Below are 16,712 nucleotides of genomic sequence, written 5' to 3' on the forward strand. Positions count from 1 at the left end.
GGGAGGGGCACAGACTTTGAAATAAATGTGACCTACAGATCACCAATAAAAAAAAAAACCAAAAGTTAAAATTTAAACCTATGTAGGCTTATCCTGAGGAAAAAATATGTGTGTAGCTAGAATTTTCCTGCCTTGCCCACAGTCAGGACAAATCTCTCTCACCCGCCAGTCCCACAGCTGCTCAGACCCAACCAAGTAAACACAGAGACTTACATTGCTTACAAACTGTTTGGCTGTGGCAGGCTTCTTGCTAACTCTTCTTATAGCTTAAATTAATCCATTTCTATAAATCTATACCTTGCCACGTGGCTCGTGGCTTGCCGGCCTCTTCACATGCTGCTTGTCCTGGCGGTGGCTGGCAGTGACTCGTCTCGCCTTCCTGTTCTTTCTTTTCTCCTCTCTGTTAGTCCCGCCTATACTTCCTGCCTAGCCACTGGCCAATCAGTGTTTTATTTATTGACCAATCAGAGCAATTTGACATACAGACCATCCCACAGCATATGTGAAGTTTTGAACATGAAGATTTAGTTCATATACCTCTTGACCCATATTAGAAGTATAGCTGACCCTTGATACCACTGTGATTATTTAATTGACCTACTACCAGTCTTTTTGACAGAGCTGACGACCCCCTGAAGGCACCAATTTTTAAAGAGCGTATTTCCTCATCACACTCTCTGTTAGTAATATCCACAGTTTTACAGTGGATTTGGGTATTGTGATTCACCCAGAAACAGTGACATTGACCCTAGAACTTTCATTTTATCTGGAGAACAAAAAGCAATTCTAAGACAAGTTGGTAGTGGAAAAATTGGCAACAAGGAGTCATCTTTGGCAACTGTCGATCATGTTGGGCAGCCACCTACTGCACTACTAGAGAATAAGAAAAGGAGAGAATGTGGAATAAATTTTGCTAACATGTTTTTTCTGTGGAGAAGGAAGGAGAACTGCTCTAGTGTTACTCTTGCAGAAATACACAGTGCAGAGTCATCAAAGAATTGCATATCTTGTGCTTGCATTTTGCCTGCACTAACTTACCAGGTTTAATGGATAACTGTTTAACAGTAGTAAACTACATGGTTCAGTAATAAGGCAACAGCTTATGCAGAGTGGTCAAGCAACATTCTAGATTAATGGTTCTCAGCTTGTGGGCTGCAACCCCTTTGGGGTCAAACAACCCTTTCACAGGGGTCACATATTAGCTATCCTGTGTGGGATATTTGTACAGTGTGTGAAGATGTATTGTGATTGGTGTAATAAAAAGGTGAATGGCCAATAGCTAGGCAGGAGGTAGAGGCCGGACTTCCAGGCAGAGAGAGAACCCTGGGAAGAATAAAGGCAGAGTCACCAGCCAGACACAGAGAGTAAACAGGAGGTGCAAGATGGAAGAGAGGTAATGCCATGTGGCAGAATTAATATAAATGGCTTAATTTAAGTTATAAGAGCTGGTTAAGACAAGCCTAAGCTAAAGGCCAAGGTTTCATAATTAACAAGAAGTCTCATGTCATTATTTGAGAGCTGGCTAGAGGCTGGTGGAACAGTGACTCATTACGATCCTGCATATCAAATATTTACATTACTATTTATAACAGTAGTAAAATTACAGTTATTAAGTAGCAATAAAATACTTTTATGGTTGGGGGTCACCTGAACATAAGGAACTGTATTAAAGGGTCACAGCAGTAGGGAGTTGAGAGCCACTGGTCTAGATCTTCTTGTTCATAGAGCTAAATTATGGAAAATCAACCAATTACTTTGAATCTCAGATGGTTCTTCAGTGCAGTGAAAAGTGAACAATAGTTCATATTACTGGGAACTTCATAGAAAAACCAACATGAAAGGTCTTTGCAGAATCAAAAGCTGTACATATATACTTGAGACTATTCTATTCCTGGCCCCAAAGGGAGATAAAATTGTGTATACTTACATAACAGCCTTTTAAGGATTCTTATTTTCAAAGATTGAGTCTTTCTCTCTGAGAACTTAAATCATTTGCACAAAAGATGTCCAGAGTTAGGACTACCATGACAATGAAAATGCCTTAGTGTCCTCAAAAGGAAATGGACTTGTCATTACTTTAGCCATTGAGAGGAAATGAGGGAGCATGTGGTCTGACCGCCTTCACATTTACAGGCATACTTCATCCTACCCCACTATTGTATTTGTTTACAAATGGAAGACGTGTGGCAACCTTGTATTCAGCAAGTCTACTGATGCTGTTTTCCTAACAGTATATTGGCACTTTGTATTCATGTCGAACACAAATATTGGTTATTCTCATGCCATTTCAAACTTTTATGTTATGATACTCTGTTTAGTAATCTTTTATGTTAGTGTGGTAATTGTTTTGAGACACCACACACCATCTCTATACATAAAAATGACTTTAATAAAAGTATGTGATCTGACTATATCACCAACCAGACTGTTTCCCCATCTCTCTCCCTCTCTTGAGCCACTTCATTATTTGAAACAACACTCTTGAGATTAGGATAACTAGAAAGCATGTCCCATGTCTCGCACTTTCAATTAAACGCTTGAAATAATTAAGTTTAACTTGTGATAGGCTGAAAGAGAGGCCTCTTGCAACAAGTGATCCATGTAAAGGAAAAAGTCTTAAAGGAAATTAAATGGGCATTTGATGACAAAAACTGCAAAAAAAATAATTATTTCTGTAAACACAAGAAATTATTAATACAGAAATCTGATAGATCAAACCAACCACATTTTCCTAAGCCAAACCCTAATGCAGAGCAAAATCCTGACTCAGTTCTCTCCTCTATAAAGGCTGAGAGACATGGAGTTTGAAGCTTGCAGAGCAGTTTGTTCATGAAGGTTACAGGAAAAGGGGAATCCTTATAACACAAAGGTGCAAACCGAAGTAGCAGATGATGGAGAAGAAACTATAGAGATTTATCAAGGAAAAAATGTAACTAACATTATTGATGGGGTGGGAATGGCAAGCAGTGTAGACTAAACAGATCTCTGGTGAAAAAGAACATGCCATCTAGGCCTTTCATAGCTAAAGAGAAATCAGTGAGTAGCTTCAAAGTTTAATTACAGGAGACTTTCTTTTCAGGACAATAATTCAGCTAGTGACTTTAGGTTGGAGTTAAATATTCGTTCATTGCTCAAAGTCCTGGGGCACTTAAGAATGGTATTAAAACCCTGGACGGCAGATTATCTGCTTACTAAATATTTTTACTGAAGATTTTAAGCTCATTGTTAAAATATACTGCTCAGAAATCTAAAGTATATATTGAGAGAGAGAGAGAGAGAGAGAGAGAGAGAGAGAGAGAGAGAGAGAGAAACGTGTACTGAGATTGATACACTTTTATGCCTGCTAACACAACATCAGGCTTTCAGCCCATGAAGGAGTCATTCTGACTTTCAAATCTTATTATTTAAGTAATACGTTTTGGTGTGCTGGAGAGATAGCTTAGGGGTTGAGTATATTCTGCTCTTGCTTAAGACTTGAGTTCAGTTATGAGCACCCATGTCCAGCGGCTCAGAGTTTTACCTTGTTCAGATGGAGTGGCGGTCTCTTTCTTTGCCACCCTGAATTTATTTCTAATTTTGATAAATTTCTATAGTGCCTCATCCTCTACCAGCCACCAATTTGAGTCAGCAACCATCAGCTTCAAAGAAAATCCTACATCAGGAAAAAGATGATGTGCTGAAAATTCGGAAGGACACTAGCATTTTTTTAGCACTAAAATATTTAAAATTTTTGATATTTATACTCTTGTTTGTTTGTTTGTTTTTTGTTTGTTTTTCAAGACAGGGTTTCTCCGTGTAGTTTTGGTGCCTGTCCTGGATCTCGCTCTGTAGACCAGACTGGCCTCGAACTCATAGAGATCCACCTGGCTCTGCCTCCTTCCTCCTGAGTGCTGGGATTAAAGGCCAGTGCCACTACCGCCTAGCTATATTTATTCTCTCTTTAGACATGTTATTGTATACTTACTGAAACCACAGCATAAAGTAAACGTAACTTTTTGCATACATAGGGAAAGCAGAAAATTTATGAAACACTATTGCAATATTTACCTTATTGTGATAGGCTGGCTCTAAACGTAGATTAGACATAACACAATATACATGGATTGTTTCAAAACAAGTTAGTTGAGCTATATGCAAACTAGGAATTCACTGGTAAGATCTGGTTGTGCCAGTAAGTTGATTCTCCCGTGTTTACTCTCATTAGATTACTTACCATCTACTAGGTGTTAGGACTCAGTATTTTCATGAACAGTTGTCGCTCAGCAGGGGACTTCCACAAAGCCAAATAACAAGAGAATCTTTTTTTTTTTTTTTCTCTCCTGGAATTAGCTCTGGTGATTACAAAATTGAAAGAAAAAACAAACAAACACCTCCTCCCCCCTCAAAAAAAAAAAAACCCAAAAAACATTACCTCGCAGAGAAAAATTTTAAAGGATATACAAAGCATTTGTTAAACACACTACTGAAATATTCAGAAGGGAGAATTTTGTGTCTACAGAAGGTGGAATTCTCCCTTCTGAAAAGAGACTGGGAAGGAAGCTTCAGCACAGCACGTATAATTTCTCTTACGCTGTTTAAACATGTAAAGCCTTAACATTTTTCTTGGCCAGAATAAATTTCATTCGGATTTTATTATTAGTTTATTCTGCGATGCCTCTGGAGACATCTTCTCCGCATTTCGTTTCTGTTTGTTTTGTTAAATCAAATTCTTTTGGTTCAGTAGTTTTATCCCTCACTTGTAGATTTGTTCGGGTATTATAACTGCTCAACATCGTGATTTTAGTTCTACATTAAGTGTCTGCCTGTTTATTAAAACCACAACTCACACCATCCCGCTCCCCTCTGGGGAGGAGCCCCGCCCCCTGCTTTGGACCTAAACGTAGATTAGACGTGATACAATATACCTGGACGGTTTCAAAACAAGGTAGCTGAGCTATATATATGCAAACTGGGGACTCTCTAGCAAGAGCTGGGCGTGCCAGCAGGTGGATTCTCCTGTGTTTACTCTCATTAGCTTACCCCGCCCATCCTACAATTGCTAAGAGATGGGACCAACCATCGCGAGACTTCAACGGTCTTCTCACGGAGCTGGAGGGGGGGGCTTCAGGAGCAGCGCTTGCGCAGAAGCGCCTTTTGAAGCCAGCGTGGGAGAAAGGGGGCGGGGCGTCCCCGGGCGTCCTGCGCAGTCGCTGGGGACCCGACGCCTGTCAGCCGGCGCCGTGGTTTCCGGCCTGGGCGCCCCCCCTCCCCCGCTCCGCCCAGCGCGCCGCGCGGCGCGTGCGCAGCTCCGTCAGGTGTGTGAGTGAGTGTGTAAGTGTGTGTGTGTGTGTGTTTGGCGAATGTCGGCCTGGGGTGGTCCGCAGTGTGTGAGGAAGGCCCGGCCTGGGGACGACGGGCGCTTGGGTACCGGCTGAGGTAGGCCGTGGTGGCTGTGGAGTCAGAGGTTAGAGGTCGCGGGGGGACCCGTCGGCTCCGGGCCACCAGGAAATAGCGAAGGCTCCGGCGGAGCCCCGGGGTCGGCCCTGCGGGTTCCCCCCGCGGCGACTTAGCCCCGGCCCCGGGGCGTGGGCCGCGCCCTGCTCGCATGGGAACGGGGTGCTTTGCCGCCCGCGCCCGCGCGCTGAGGCCCCTGCCGCGCGCCAGCCCCGGGAGCTGGGGCAGGAGGATGGCTTGGGAGGGGGGACCCGCCTGGGACTGCAGGTAGGCTGCCCGGTGCTCGGTTGCCTTCGGCGACAGACCGGTGGCAATCGCTTTCCGAGCCACCCTGGCTCCTGGGGGGCGCATTGTGCGCTTTGGCTCTGCCGTAGCCCTAGGTTTCATGAATGAAGATGGGGATTTATGGTTAAGGGACCCCCGTCTGAGTTCCAGTATTGGACATTAAACCCCTGGCCATTTAAACTCGGTGCCTTTTAATCCAAATGGCCTGAATTTATCATGCGAAGTCTTTTTTTTTTCTACTACGTGTTCTGTCTTCTTTGCGCCTGTATTTGCCCACGTCCCGTGGGTAAATTTGTCCCCACCTCATTCTTGTTTAAGCTGCCCCTCTTATTCTTTTGAATCTGTTAATCCATAAAAACATTGTGTGTGTTAGGATTTTTCTCCCATTTTTTTTTTCTCTTTAAGAAAGGCATTTCTAAGGGATTTTAAACTATATAAGGGTCGGTCGAAGTTGAATGCTTTGGGATTGTAAAGCACGTTGGAATTATTCAGCAGTGGCCTGAGTTTAAATCCACTGACACATGAGACAGGCTTTTGTTTCCAGCTTTGTGAGAGGTTTGTCTTACTAGTTTTCACCGGCCAAGTGTAGTTTTAGAATTTGTTTCCTTTTGTACAATTGATTCTCTTAACTAACTGTTTGCCACTGAAGATGAGTGAAACTGTTACAGCCTATTTGATACATGCGATCATGGTTAATGTGTTCCTCACCTGTTAGTTTTCTCCTTGAGGTGACCAAATACCAGAGAAGAAAAAAACTATGGGGGTGGGAGGTGGGGGGTTGTTGTTTCAGGGAACAGTCCATCCTGATGGGGAAGACACAGTGAGGGTGAGAATGTGGCTTGGTGGCGGCAGGGTGGTGAGGTTGCTTCCTCACATCTGGGTAGGTAAGAAAACAAAACAGACAGGACAGGAAATGAGGCTGGTCCTCCAGGCTCAGCAACCGACATTGCACTCCCTAGCCTAGGCCCCATCTAAAGTTTCCAGAATCCCCCAAAACAAGAATCCACCAGCCAGGGGCCAGTTCTAACACATAAGTCTGTGGGAGTTTTTACAGCCAAACCATAGCAGCTATTACTTGATTTAAGTTTTCTTCAAAATTTACCCTTCCTTTTCTATATATCTTCCTGAAGATTTCATGTTGTATAACAGATTTCATGTTGTGTTTAAGGGCTGCAAGGGAATGTGCTTGATGTCACGGGTTATTGTTAAGATAAAGAATTGGATTAGGTCCCAGGAAATGATATTTCCACTGTGAATGGAAGTCATAGTCTTGTTTGTGAGATTCCTAGAAAATATCCAGGAGAGGAGTAAGGCCCTACCCAAGGTGCACATTGGAGCTGCAAGCATGAATATTGCATGCAGTGTTACTGTTTTTTGTTTGAAAATATTTCTTCATAAAAGATACATTGTCTCTATGTTGGTAACCTTCCTAGCAAATGTATGTTGTTAATTGTGCTGGAATTTGGATTTGCAACAGGTCAGAGATGTTAACCAGACTCCATTGTGTTGGGTGTTCTTTTCCTGTGTTGCCACCGTTTTCCAGTCTTTCTGACTCATGTCCACTGTTCCATTTGTCAATTAGAATTCACATTCACTGACCAAGAAAGTGTGAAGATGAGCAGCCGAAGGAAACGTGCTCCCCCAGTGAAGGTGGATGAGGAAAGGCAGCAGCAGCTTCACTGGAACATGCATGAAGAGCTGAGGAATGAACCGCTCCCCTTGACTGTTGAGGAGCAGCCCTGCTCGGGTGCAGACTCCTCTTCTGATTGCATCCTCATAGATGATGACCCTCCTGAAGATGTGGTTCACAGAGATAAGAAGAGGCGGTCAGAGGCTGTGGGCACCTCAGAATCCACTGAAAAAGAGACCCCTTTGTCTGTCAAGTTGAATGTTACCATTTCTCCCTATCATGACGATCAGTCTTGGAAAGCATTGCTGGGAGATTTTGCTCTTCAGCTTCTCCATGAAGAGAGTTCAGTTGAACATTTTTCTGAAAGGAGTTTTACATTGATGAGTTCAGAGTCAAGCAATCAGTTCCTGATCTATGTCCATTCAGAATGTAAAGATGAGGAAAAACAAGAAAGTGTGCTTAAAGAATCGGCTGATAGTTATGGCAAGGGTCTTCGAGTGGAATCGTCCTTCAGTAGTGACATGTTACAGGATTTGGCCTGGCTGCAGAAGAAAAGAGGAATAAAACTTTATCAGCGACCTGAAGGAAATCATACCATCAAGGTACTCAGTTTCTGTGGTGTCTTGTAAGGTTCTACATCGAAGTTAACTTAGAAAGTCTCAAGACCCATCAATAAGCTTCTCATTATTGTTTCAAAGAATACTTTATATGGGGCTTTAAGTAACAGCAAGACTGTGTCTTCCTGCCAATCATTTCTAGCACTTTCCTGAGGGGATTCCCCTGAGTTTTACTTCCTGCCTCTGTGCTCAGTTACTTGCTTTGGTCCTCACCTTGACCTTGTATTTTCAAATCTTTGTCTACATTGTTTCAGAAATGGTGTGATAGGAGTTAGTTTCCTGATTGTAGAACTGAAGTGTAGCCTTCCTGCTCTGACATACACCTTTCTGTCACATGTCCCTGACCCTTCTTACCCTTTGTCACTGTGCTTTTTCGTCTGGCTCCAGAAATTCCGAATTAATTTGTTTTCCGCACAGATGCTGTCTTTCTGTCTATGCTTTTCTGGCTTCCCTCTGCCTAAGTTATTTCTTCCCCTCCTCTACTATGTCGTTCCCTGGTAGTCTGTTCAGAAAGACTCTCACGCATGGAGAACTTCTCTTAAGCCCCAACCCAGAATATCTGATACATAGTTTGGTTTGGTTTGGTTTTTATTTTATTTCCGTCCTTCCTTCCTTCCTTCCTTCCTTCCTTCCTTCCTTCCTTCCTTCCTTCCTTCCTTCTTTCCCCTTTTTTTTTCTATTTGAACTGCATTTACATCTTAGATCCTTCTTGCTTGCTAAACTGTGAGGTCTTTATCTTTACTGCCTATTTAAAGTGCCTGGTACCTAACGTTTGTAATTCATTTCAAGATGTGCATTCAGTAAGTTGTGTAAATATATGAGAATCACTCAAATGTTCTGATATCAACTTTTTCTATATGAACTGTAAACCATACCCATCCTTTCATGATAAATTTTTCTAAAGTCAGGTGAGATAATGTAAGTAGGTGTACTCTGTAAAAAGATTATATGCCTTATGCTAAAGGCTGAAAGAAAAATTTAAGATGTTGCTTCATCTTTGTGTCACATTTCTTAAATTAAAAGCAATTGTATTGGTAGGTCTAATTATTATTTCTGGAGCAATCTGGTGTGTTCAGGGTGGAATGGCCATAGACTTACTTAAAAATAACCTAAAGAATAGAGAACATTTGGAAGCATTATAAAGAAGTTAACTTTCCCTGGACAGTGAAACTCATAACCATGCAATTCCTTGTCTATTCATTTTGAGAACCAGTATTTTGCAGAGTGATAGCAGGAATGTAAGAATTCATGGCTGGTGTGTCTGTATTCTACCCTTAAAATCAAATCTTAATCTCTTCTACTTTCCATGACCTTGATTTTTATAAAAATGTAAATATTTATCTGTCGCTGCCATGGTAAGCCATCCCCAGGTGAACAAAAGGCAAACTCATGCAGTCCTGAAATGTAACTCACTTGTTACTCTGTAATGTTACTGGATTCTTACATTTCAGCAGAAGACATGAAGGAGTTCAGTTGTTAGGGAGTTTGGCCCCAGGATAGCTGGAGAAATGAAAAAAAGAATTGTCTGCTGTTATAAACCTTAAAAATTAAACTATTTGGGCTGCTTCATGTGGACTTCCATTTCAAAAAAGGAGAACATTTTAATCTAAACAAAACGTATATTTCTAAATTTCTTTTAGTCCTAAATATCATTGCCTATACTCAGATCTGAGTATTTCAGCTCTCAAGATTCATGAGCTGCATTGTTTTACTTAACATTAGTCAAGGTCTGTTTTCTTCCACCTTTTATTTCATATTTGATCCGATATTAAGGATTCCCAAACTTAACCACGAAAGAGTGATCGTGTGTGTTTAGTTTTCTAGGAAATGCTTCCTTGTAATGAGCTTCACTGATTATTCAAGTGTTCATTAGGTTTAGAAATGGTGACATGGTTGTTGAATTGAGGTTTTTTGTTTTCATTTTTTCTGATAAATAATGCATCATAGACATTTACAGAGTGAATTTATGAAATTAAATCTCGTGCCTATGGTGTAGACATTGTTAAAGCCTTTAAAAACAGTGAATCTGGGGACTGGAGAAATGGCTCAGTGGTTAAGAGCACTGGCTGCTCTTGCAGAGGACCTGGGTTTGGTTCCCAGCACCCACATGCCAGCTAACGGCCATCTGTAACTCCTGTCCCCAGGGATTCACTGTCCTCTCTTGGCCTCTAGGGGTACTGCTGCACGTGTGGTGCATAAACGTACATGCAGACAAAACACCCATGTACATTTTTTTTTTCATCTCAAAGTTCTGTTTTTTAGAAATAGTGACTCTCTCAAGGGTTTTCTTGTGTCCAAATGAAGAATAATATATTCTTAGTAAAACTTTAATTCTTTTTAGGTTGGAATTTATATCTTGGAAGCCGGCCTAGCAAGACTAGACTTTATGAGTGATGCAAGTTCAAGAATGAAAAAGTTCAATCAGCTCATGAAGAGAGTGATGGAAAAGTTACATAATTTTATTATTCCAGGTAATTATTAAAGTGAACTTTAAAACTGCATTTTGGGATTGTCAGTTTTTCTTCAGCTTGTACACGTAACATGTTGTTTGTTCTTTGGTCTTTTTTGTGGGGGCCTGCCACCCAGCTTCCTAATAAATTACACACAGAGACTTATTACTACTTATGAATGCCTGGCCTTAGCTTGGCTTAGTTTCTAACCAGCTTTCCTTAACTTATCCCATCTACCTTTTACCTCTAGGCTCTTCCTTTTTCTATTCCTGTATACCTTTCTTTGTTTCTTACTCCATGGCTTGCTGTGTAGCTGAGTTGCTGACCCCTGGAGTCCTCCTTCTCTAGCTCCTAAATCTCCTCACTCCTCCATCTTTTTCTTCCCCCAGTTTTCTCTTTCTATATATCCTCTCGACCTGCCAGCCCCACCTATTCAGTTCTTTATTAGACCATCAGGTGTTTTAGACAGGCGCAGTAATACAGCTTCACAGAGTTAAACAAATGCAGCATAAACAAAAGTATCACACCTTAAAATAATCTACATAACAACTTGAAAAATAAATAATAAATATGAAGGAACTTAAATGATCTTCATACAGTACTGTATAACAAAATCTTATCTGGAATGCCCTCACTAATACGACTTTTTTCACTGTACTTGCTTAGCATTGTGCCCAGCATTCAAGAAATGTTTACAAAATCAATATACAAAGTCAAAAGGCAGTCAGAACACATCTGAACTGGTTGGGTCCCTTCTTTCCTTCCTTCCTTCTCTGCAAAATTCCATAGTAACCAGAGATTGTTGCTGGCCTTTATCTACCTCACTTTTGCGGTCTGATAGAGAATCTCAGGAGGCAGGTTGTTGGTTGGTGGGACAGGGAATCCTTACTTAGAACTGCAGCTAAGGACTGTGAATATCAGAGACGGTAGCTCAGTGGTAGAAAGAAGCAGATGTAGAAAGCACTGCTGGTCCAGTTCTGTGCCACTGGTAGACACAGGACTGGCTGGGTGCACCCAGCTCTGCTGCTGGAGAAACAGCTTGGAGTCGCCAAGTTACGGTAGAGAACTTAGTGTGTCTGGTGTTTTGGTGCAGTTTTTAGGATATTCTATCTCCCTATTCCTTTCCTTTGTTTTCTTTTTTTCCTTTATGTGCTAGGTGTCAAACCTAGAACTGCACAGATGCTGAGCAGGTGCTGTATTTCTGAGCTATAGCTCTGGCCCTATAGAACATTTTTATTTTAGAATGTTTTGAAAATCTGGTTTTGAACATAGTGTGTAAATTGAAGCCTTAACTCATTCTTTCAAAACTTCACAATACTAATAATAGTAAGTTATTTTGCAAGTTAGAGAGTTACAGGGAAGAAAATACCTTGATTCAGAATTAGAAATGCTATCAAATATATCTAGAATTTTTTTAGTTAAAAGAGTTTTAGCCAGCTATGGAGAAATACACCTAAACTACCAGTGCTTGGGAAGGAAAACTTCAAGCTTAGATATCAGTACTTGATTACATTTATTATTTTGTGGTAATGATGTGAAACAAATGCATAACTAAACACTGTGGTTGTGAAAATCCTATATGATATTTTGTATTGAATAACTTGTAGATTATTCCATATACTTTTTGTAATTGATCATATTAGGTATGTTCTATAAAACCATGTAGTTTTGTCATGTGCTCTTTGAGAACAATTTGGAAATAAAAATGGTTTATTTCTTCACATTGAAAGAATAATGCAAGTGTGTTTAGGGTTTTTATTTTGTTCAAGGTACAGTGTGAGTCTTCTACTGGACAGTTGTGTTCATCTGGTGAAATGTGACAGCTGGGTACGCATTAATGGTTTTAGCATTATTTAGCATATTTCTTCAATAGCTGCTGCTGCTACCAAGGGCCCACTTTTTCATCTTAGCCTGAAAAATTAATGAGAACCCTTGCTTTAATAAGCATAAAAAATAAGGATTTTTTATGTTAAGGTATAAAGTAAAATAAGTTAATTATAAGTCACAGGTGAAAATACTTAGGAGAACAGAGCATGTCAGTTTCTCTGAGGAGCTGTGACAAGTACATATAGGAGATTGAGAAAGGAGATAGATTACAACACGTAGTTAAAGCCAAAGCATAAAATAGCACATGAATACCAAGGACAACATTGATACCATGCATCATTTGAACTATTTTAAAGAAAGCGTAGGTAGATATTTTGGGGGAGGGATTTCTAGTCATAGAACACACAGAGCAGGATCATGGAGATAATAGGTGCTTGGGAGTTTCCTGCAATAAGGACTAGTGGTTAGAAGGCCTTGTAACACATGCACCTAAATTCCCAGCCCTCAGAAGACTGAGACATGAGGATTTTGGATATGAGGCTAATCCAGAGAGTACTGTGAAATGTTGTCTAAAACAGAGTGGGAGGGGATGGGTTTAAATAGAAAAATATTGCTTGTGGCTTACAATGCAGATCCTGTTATGAGTACCTTTGTCGGATATACAGATGTGCCAGAAGAAGATGAGGATGATTCAGATAGTGAGCCAGAGGGCCAGGACATTGACGAGCTCTATCACTTTGTGAAGCAAACACACCAGCAAGAAACACAGTCAGTTCAAGTGGATGTCCAACATCCTGCACTGATCCCAGTACTGAGACCGTACCAGAGAGAGGCCGTCAACTGGATGCTACAACAAGAGCATTTCAGAAGCATTCCTGCTGGTGGCAAGTATATGATGTTTAAAGAAGGGCTTGTTGATTGGAGGCAAGATGTTGAAGATAGTCAGTGATGGGGCATGTGCTAGGGTAATGGCAAGTAATCATACTGAAAAGAGAATAGCTTTCTAAAAAGTCTTTCAAATAGAAATCTAGAAAAATATGTGACTTTCCTTATTTGTGTAAGTTTAAAATGTTTTTTCCTTCAGCCTTAATGGGAATGTATGAAAAGTAGGAAATAAGTTTAAATCATGGTCCCTACATGTAATCTCAGTTTGGGAGGTAGTAGCAAGAAGATGAGAAATTCAAGTCATTCCAGGCCACAATGTGAATTTCAGGCCAGCCATTCTGGGCTGTGTGCCATGCTATCTCAAAAAAAAAAAAGAGGAAAAAAGTCACAACTTGTCAAAAGGGGTTGTTGCTTTTAGGACTTGATTAGTTATGAGTAAGAATCTAAATGTTAGCAACAGAGCAGATTTGCAAATGTGACTAATTTTCCTAGTTTAAATTTTTTTGGTTGCCCCACAAAATAAATAAAACCAAGGAATTTATTGGAAGGGTGTGCTCTATTAATATTTTTGTTTGTTTGCTTTAAGACGGGGTGTTTGTGTAGCCCCTGGCTGTCCTAGAACTCACTGTTTAGACCAGGCTAGCCTTAAACTCTAATGAGAATTCATGTTTCTGCCTCCTGAGCACTGGGCTTAAAAGTGCACACCACCATGCCAGCACTGTTTTTAAGTGAGTAGACAGATTTTGAGATTTTCATACAATTCTTTAAAAATGAGTTATTCACTAGCTCTACTTCTTCCTGTAAAGATTTACTCAGTTAGTGGTGGATGATATTATTTATTTATCCCAAGTATTCCTATTTTTTTTTTTTTTATGTTTTCATTTTGGACAGTATCAGTTTATAGGCAATATTATTTCTCCTTACTCCTGATCCTTTCAAATATCAGTAAATTTGTCTTCTTCCAAAATTACTTTCCTTGTCTCTATTTTCCTGTCTCCTACATTCTCATTCATTCATAGTCTTTCATTCTCCCATCCTGCCCTGAAACAAACATTCAACTCTGGAGCTGGATGCTCTTGGTCAAGTTTCATGATCTGTATGTTTCACTGCCGATCTCTCATTCAGTATTTTCCTCTCAATTATTTGTTTGGGAAATTGTTAGTTCTTTAAAGTCCCACAAAGGTCGTATTACTTTTTCTCTAAAATGAAATAATTTTCTTTAGATACATAACTACAGAAAGGTATAATTTATACACAACAAAATGCTTTGAAATTAAAGCTTAAGTTTGATGCATTTAACAAATCTATATCCTTAGAGTCAGCAAACAGTTTTTGTCAGCCCTCTACCACAGCGATAGAGTATCTGAAAATCATCTCCAGGGTTGAGAAAATCACAGAGTGAGAGGTTTCAGTGCAAGAGTGACTGGCCTCATTGCTTTGGACCTGAGGAGAGATTAGATATTTACAGGGAAGAAAATACCTTGTTTCAGAATTAGAAGAATGCAATCAAATACATCTAGAATTTTTTTTAATTATAAGAATTTTAGCCAGCTTTGGTGTAGTATACCTGAGTTGCCAGTGCTTAGAAAGGAAAGCTTCAAGTTTACATATCAATACTTGATTATATAGTTATTGAGTTGTAATGGTATGAAATAAGTGCACAATTACACACTCTGGTTGTGAAAATCCTGTATGATATTTTGTACTGAAAATATAAATTATTCAGTACAGTCTTAGTCATTGAGCATATTAGGTGTGTTTACAATGTTTGCATCATTACAGTGACATGTGGCTGAAGAGCTCTTCATCTCTTTGTAGCCTGGAAGCAAAGAACATGTTATGAAAGGACCAGGACTAGATACATTCCCCAAGGACAGTCCCAGTCAGGACCAACTGACTCCCTTTAACTGGGTCTTATTGCTAAAGTTTCTGCTAGTTCCAAGTAAGCCCTCAAATTAATAAACCTACTAATAAACTAGTCCATTTATGAAGCTAGCGCTATGATATCCAGTCACTTCCCTTAAGCCCCCACCTCCAAGCATTGCTTCAGTGGCAACAATAAGAGTGTTCAACATAAGAGTCATCGGAGAACAAATCAGAGCCAAACCATAGCACCATATAACAGAACTAGACCCATGCCAAAGTAAGTACTAGCTCCATATGGTTCTTGAGAGTTGAAAAATTGAAATATGCTGTGAGTTTACAATACACACTGGATTTCATGTAGTACTGTAAAAAGGAAACAATGTAAAACCCTTTAATTTTTGTATTGGTTACATATTAAATAATATTTTAGTTATCAGGGTAAAGTAGACTGTTAAAATTATTTCACTTATTTCTTATTTTATAATAAGAACTGCAAATTAAAGGTTATATATGGGACTCATTATATTTTATACAGTAGTACTGGTGCAGAAAATTCCACTGCCTTAAGACATTTGCTTATGGCCCAGTCAGCTCTGGTTCTACCTTCAAGAGGCAGCCATTGCCACCATCACTTGGCCTGTTTGGGGAAAATGAACCATTTACATCTGCACACAGTTTGAGCAAAGATTTCATTTTTTTATATGACATTTTTGAAGTGTGTCTATACTTTGCATATCAGGAACTCATTTTTTTAATCTATAGACTAGATTTTCTAAATTAAATCTCCATGTGACACATAGCCGTTCCTCTGCTCTGTGTGGTTTTCTCTGAATTGCATTTTTCCATTTATAAATACCGTATGTTTTCCTATGTCATCTTTACTTCCTTAGAATTTAGTTTCATTTTATTGATAGAGACTGATTTCCTATTTGGTAAATTAAAAGATTAAAGAGAAAGACCAAAGAAGGTTGAGATAAATGCAATACTTAAATATTACAGTTTGAGCTTTCTTTTTCCTAAGTGAAGTGAATCTTTCTTTTCACTCTCTGCTCCATATGGCAGGTTGGTTACAGTTAAGATAAATCTTGGAGCTAAGTAGCATAGGTCTGTTGAGTTATTTTAAAGTTGCCTGTGATCTTCCTGCTTCTACTTCCTGTAGCAAATATGACTGGCATGAGCCACCTCAATCCTGCTAAATGATAAGCCACCCAACATGGGACTTGAACCCCATGACCCTGAGATTAAGAGTCACATGCTCTACCAACTGAGCTAGCTGGGCTTCCCTAACCCAGAATCTTTCTGAATTGTGCAAATGAAAAATTAGTTTTCTCCAGCAGAGTCTCACTAGGTATACAAACCATTGTTACTGGCAAGCCCCATGCCTAGCAGTAGGTGATAAATATAAAATGAACTCTGACATTTTTGGAGGTTCTTTGTGTCATAATGCATATAATGCTGCTGTCAAGCTTTTTCCCCCCATTACAGGTCCTTTTCATATATATTATGGTTTCTGGTATTGTGCTTTTATGGAATTTCTGTGTGTACCAAGTGCAAGCATGTGTATGTGTGTCTAAATGTGCTTATTGTATTTTTTCTTTGGCTCTTTTTCTTCTGCTTGTTTTTATCTAATTTTTGTTATTTATTTATTTTTTAGATGTTTGTATTATAATGAGAGAAAGAAGGGGTGTAGATCTGGGTAGGTGGGAAAGAGCTGGAAGG

At 39.8% G+C, this 16,712-nt stretch overlaps 1 protein-coding gene across 3 annotated transcripts in view; it reads left to right on the forward strand.

Annotated features, from left to right (window-relative positions):
- Window positions 1-5,207: 5,207 nt before the first annotated feature.
- The window catches only part of Shprh (SNF2 histone linker PHD RING helicase), a 71,132-nt gene continuing 59,627 nt past the window's right edge, over window positions 5,208-16,712 (forward strand). For 2 of the 3 annotated variants that reach the window (XR_005090238.1, XM_028861152.2), the window contains exons 1-4: window positions 5,301-5,415; window positions 7,301-7,950; window positions 10,307-10,436; window positions 12,908-13,126. Coding sequence is in view for 2 of the 3 variants with exons in the window: in XM_028861152.2 (XP_028716985.1) it covers window positions 7,333-7,950; window positions 10,307-10,436; window positions 12,908-13,126 (967 nt within the window). In the remaining variant the exon portion in view is untranslated. The other variant, XM_028861153.2, reaches the window with a different exon arrangement.

The sequence above is a fragment of the Peromyscus leucopus genome, chromosome 8a, assembly GCF_004664715.2.
Source record: "Peromyscus leucopus breed LL Stock chromosome 8a, UCI_PerLeu_2.1, whole genome shotgun sequence".
Lineage (NCBI taxonomy): Eukaryota > Metazoa > Chordata > Mammalia > Rodentia > Cricetidae > Peromyscus > Peromyscus leucopus.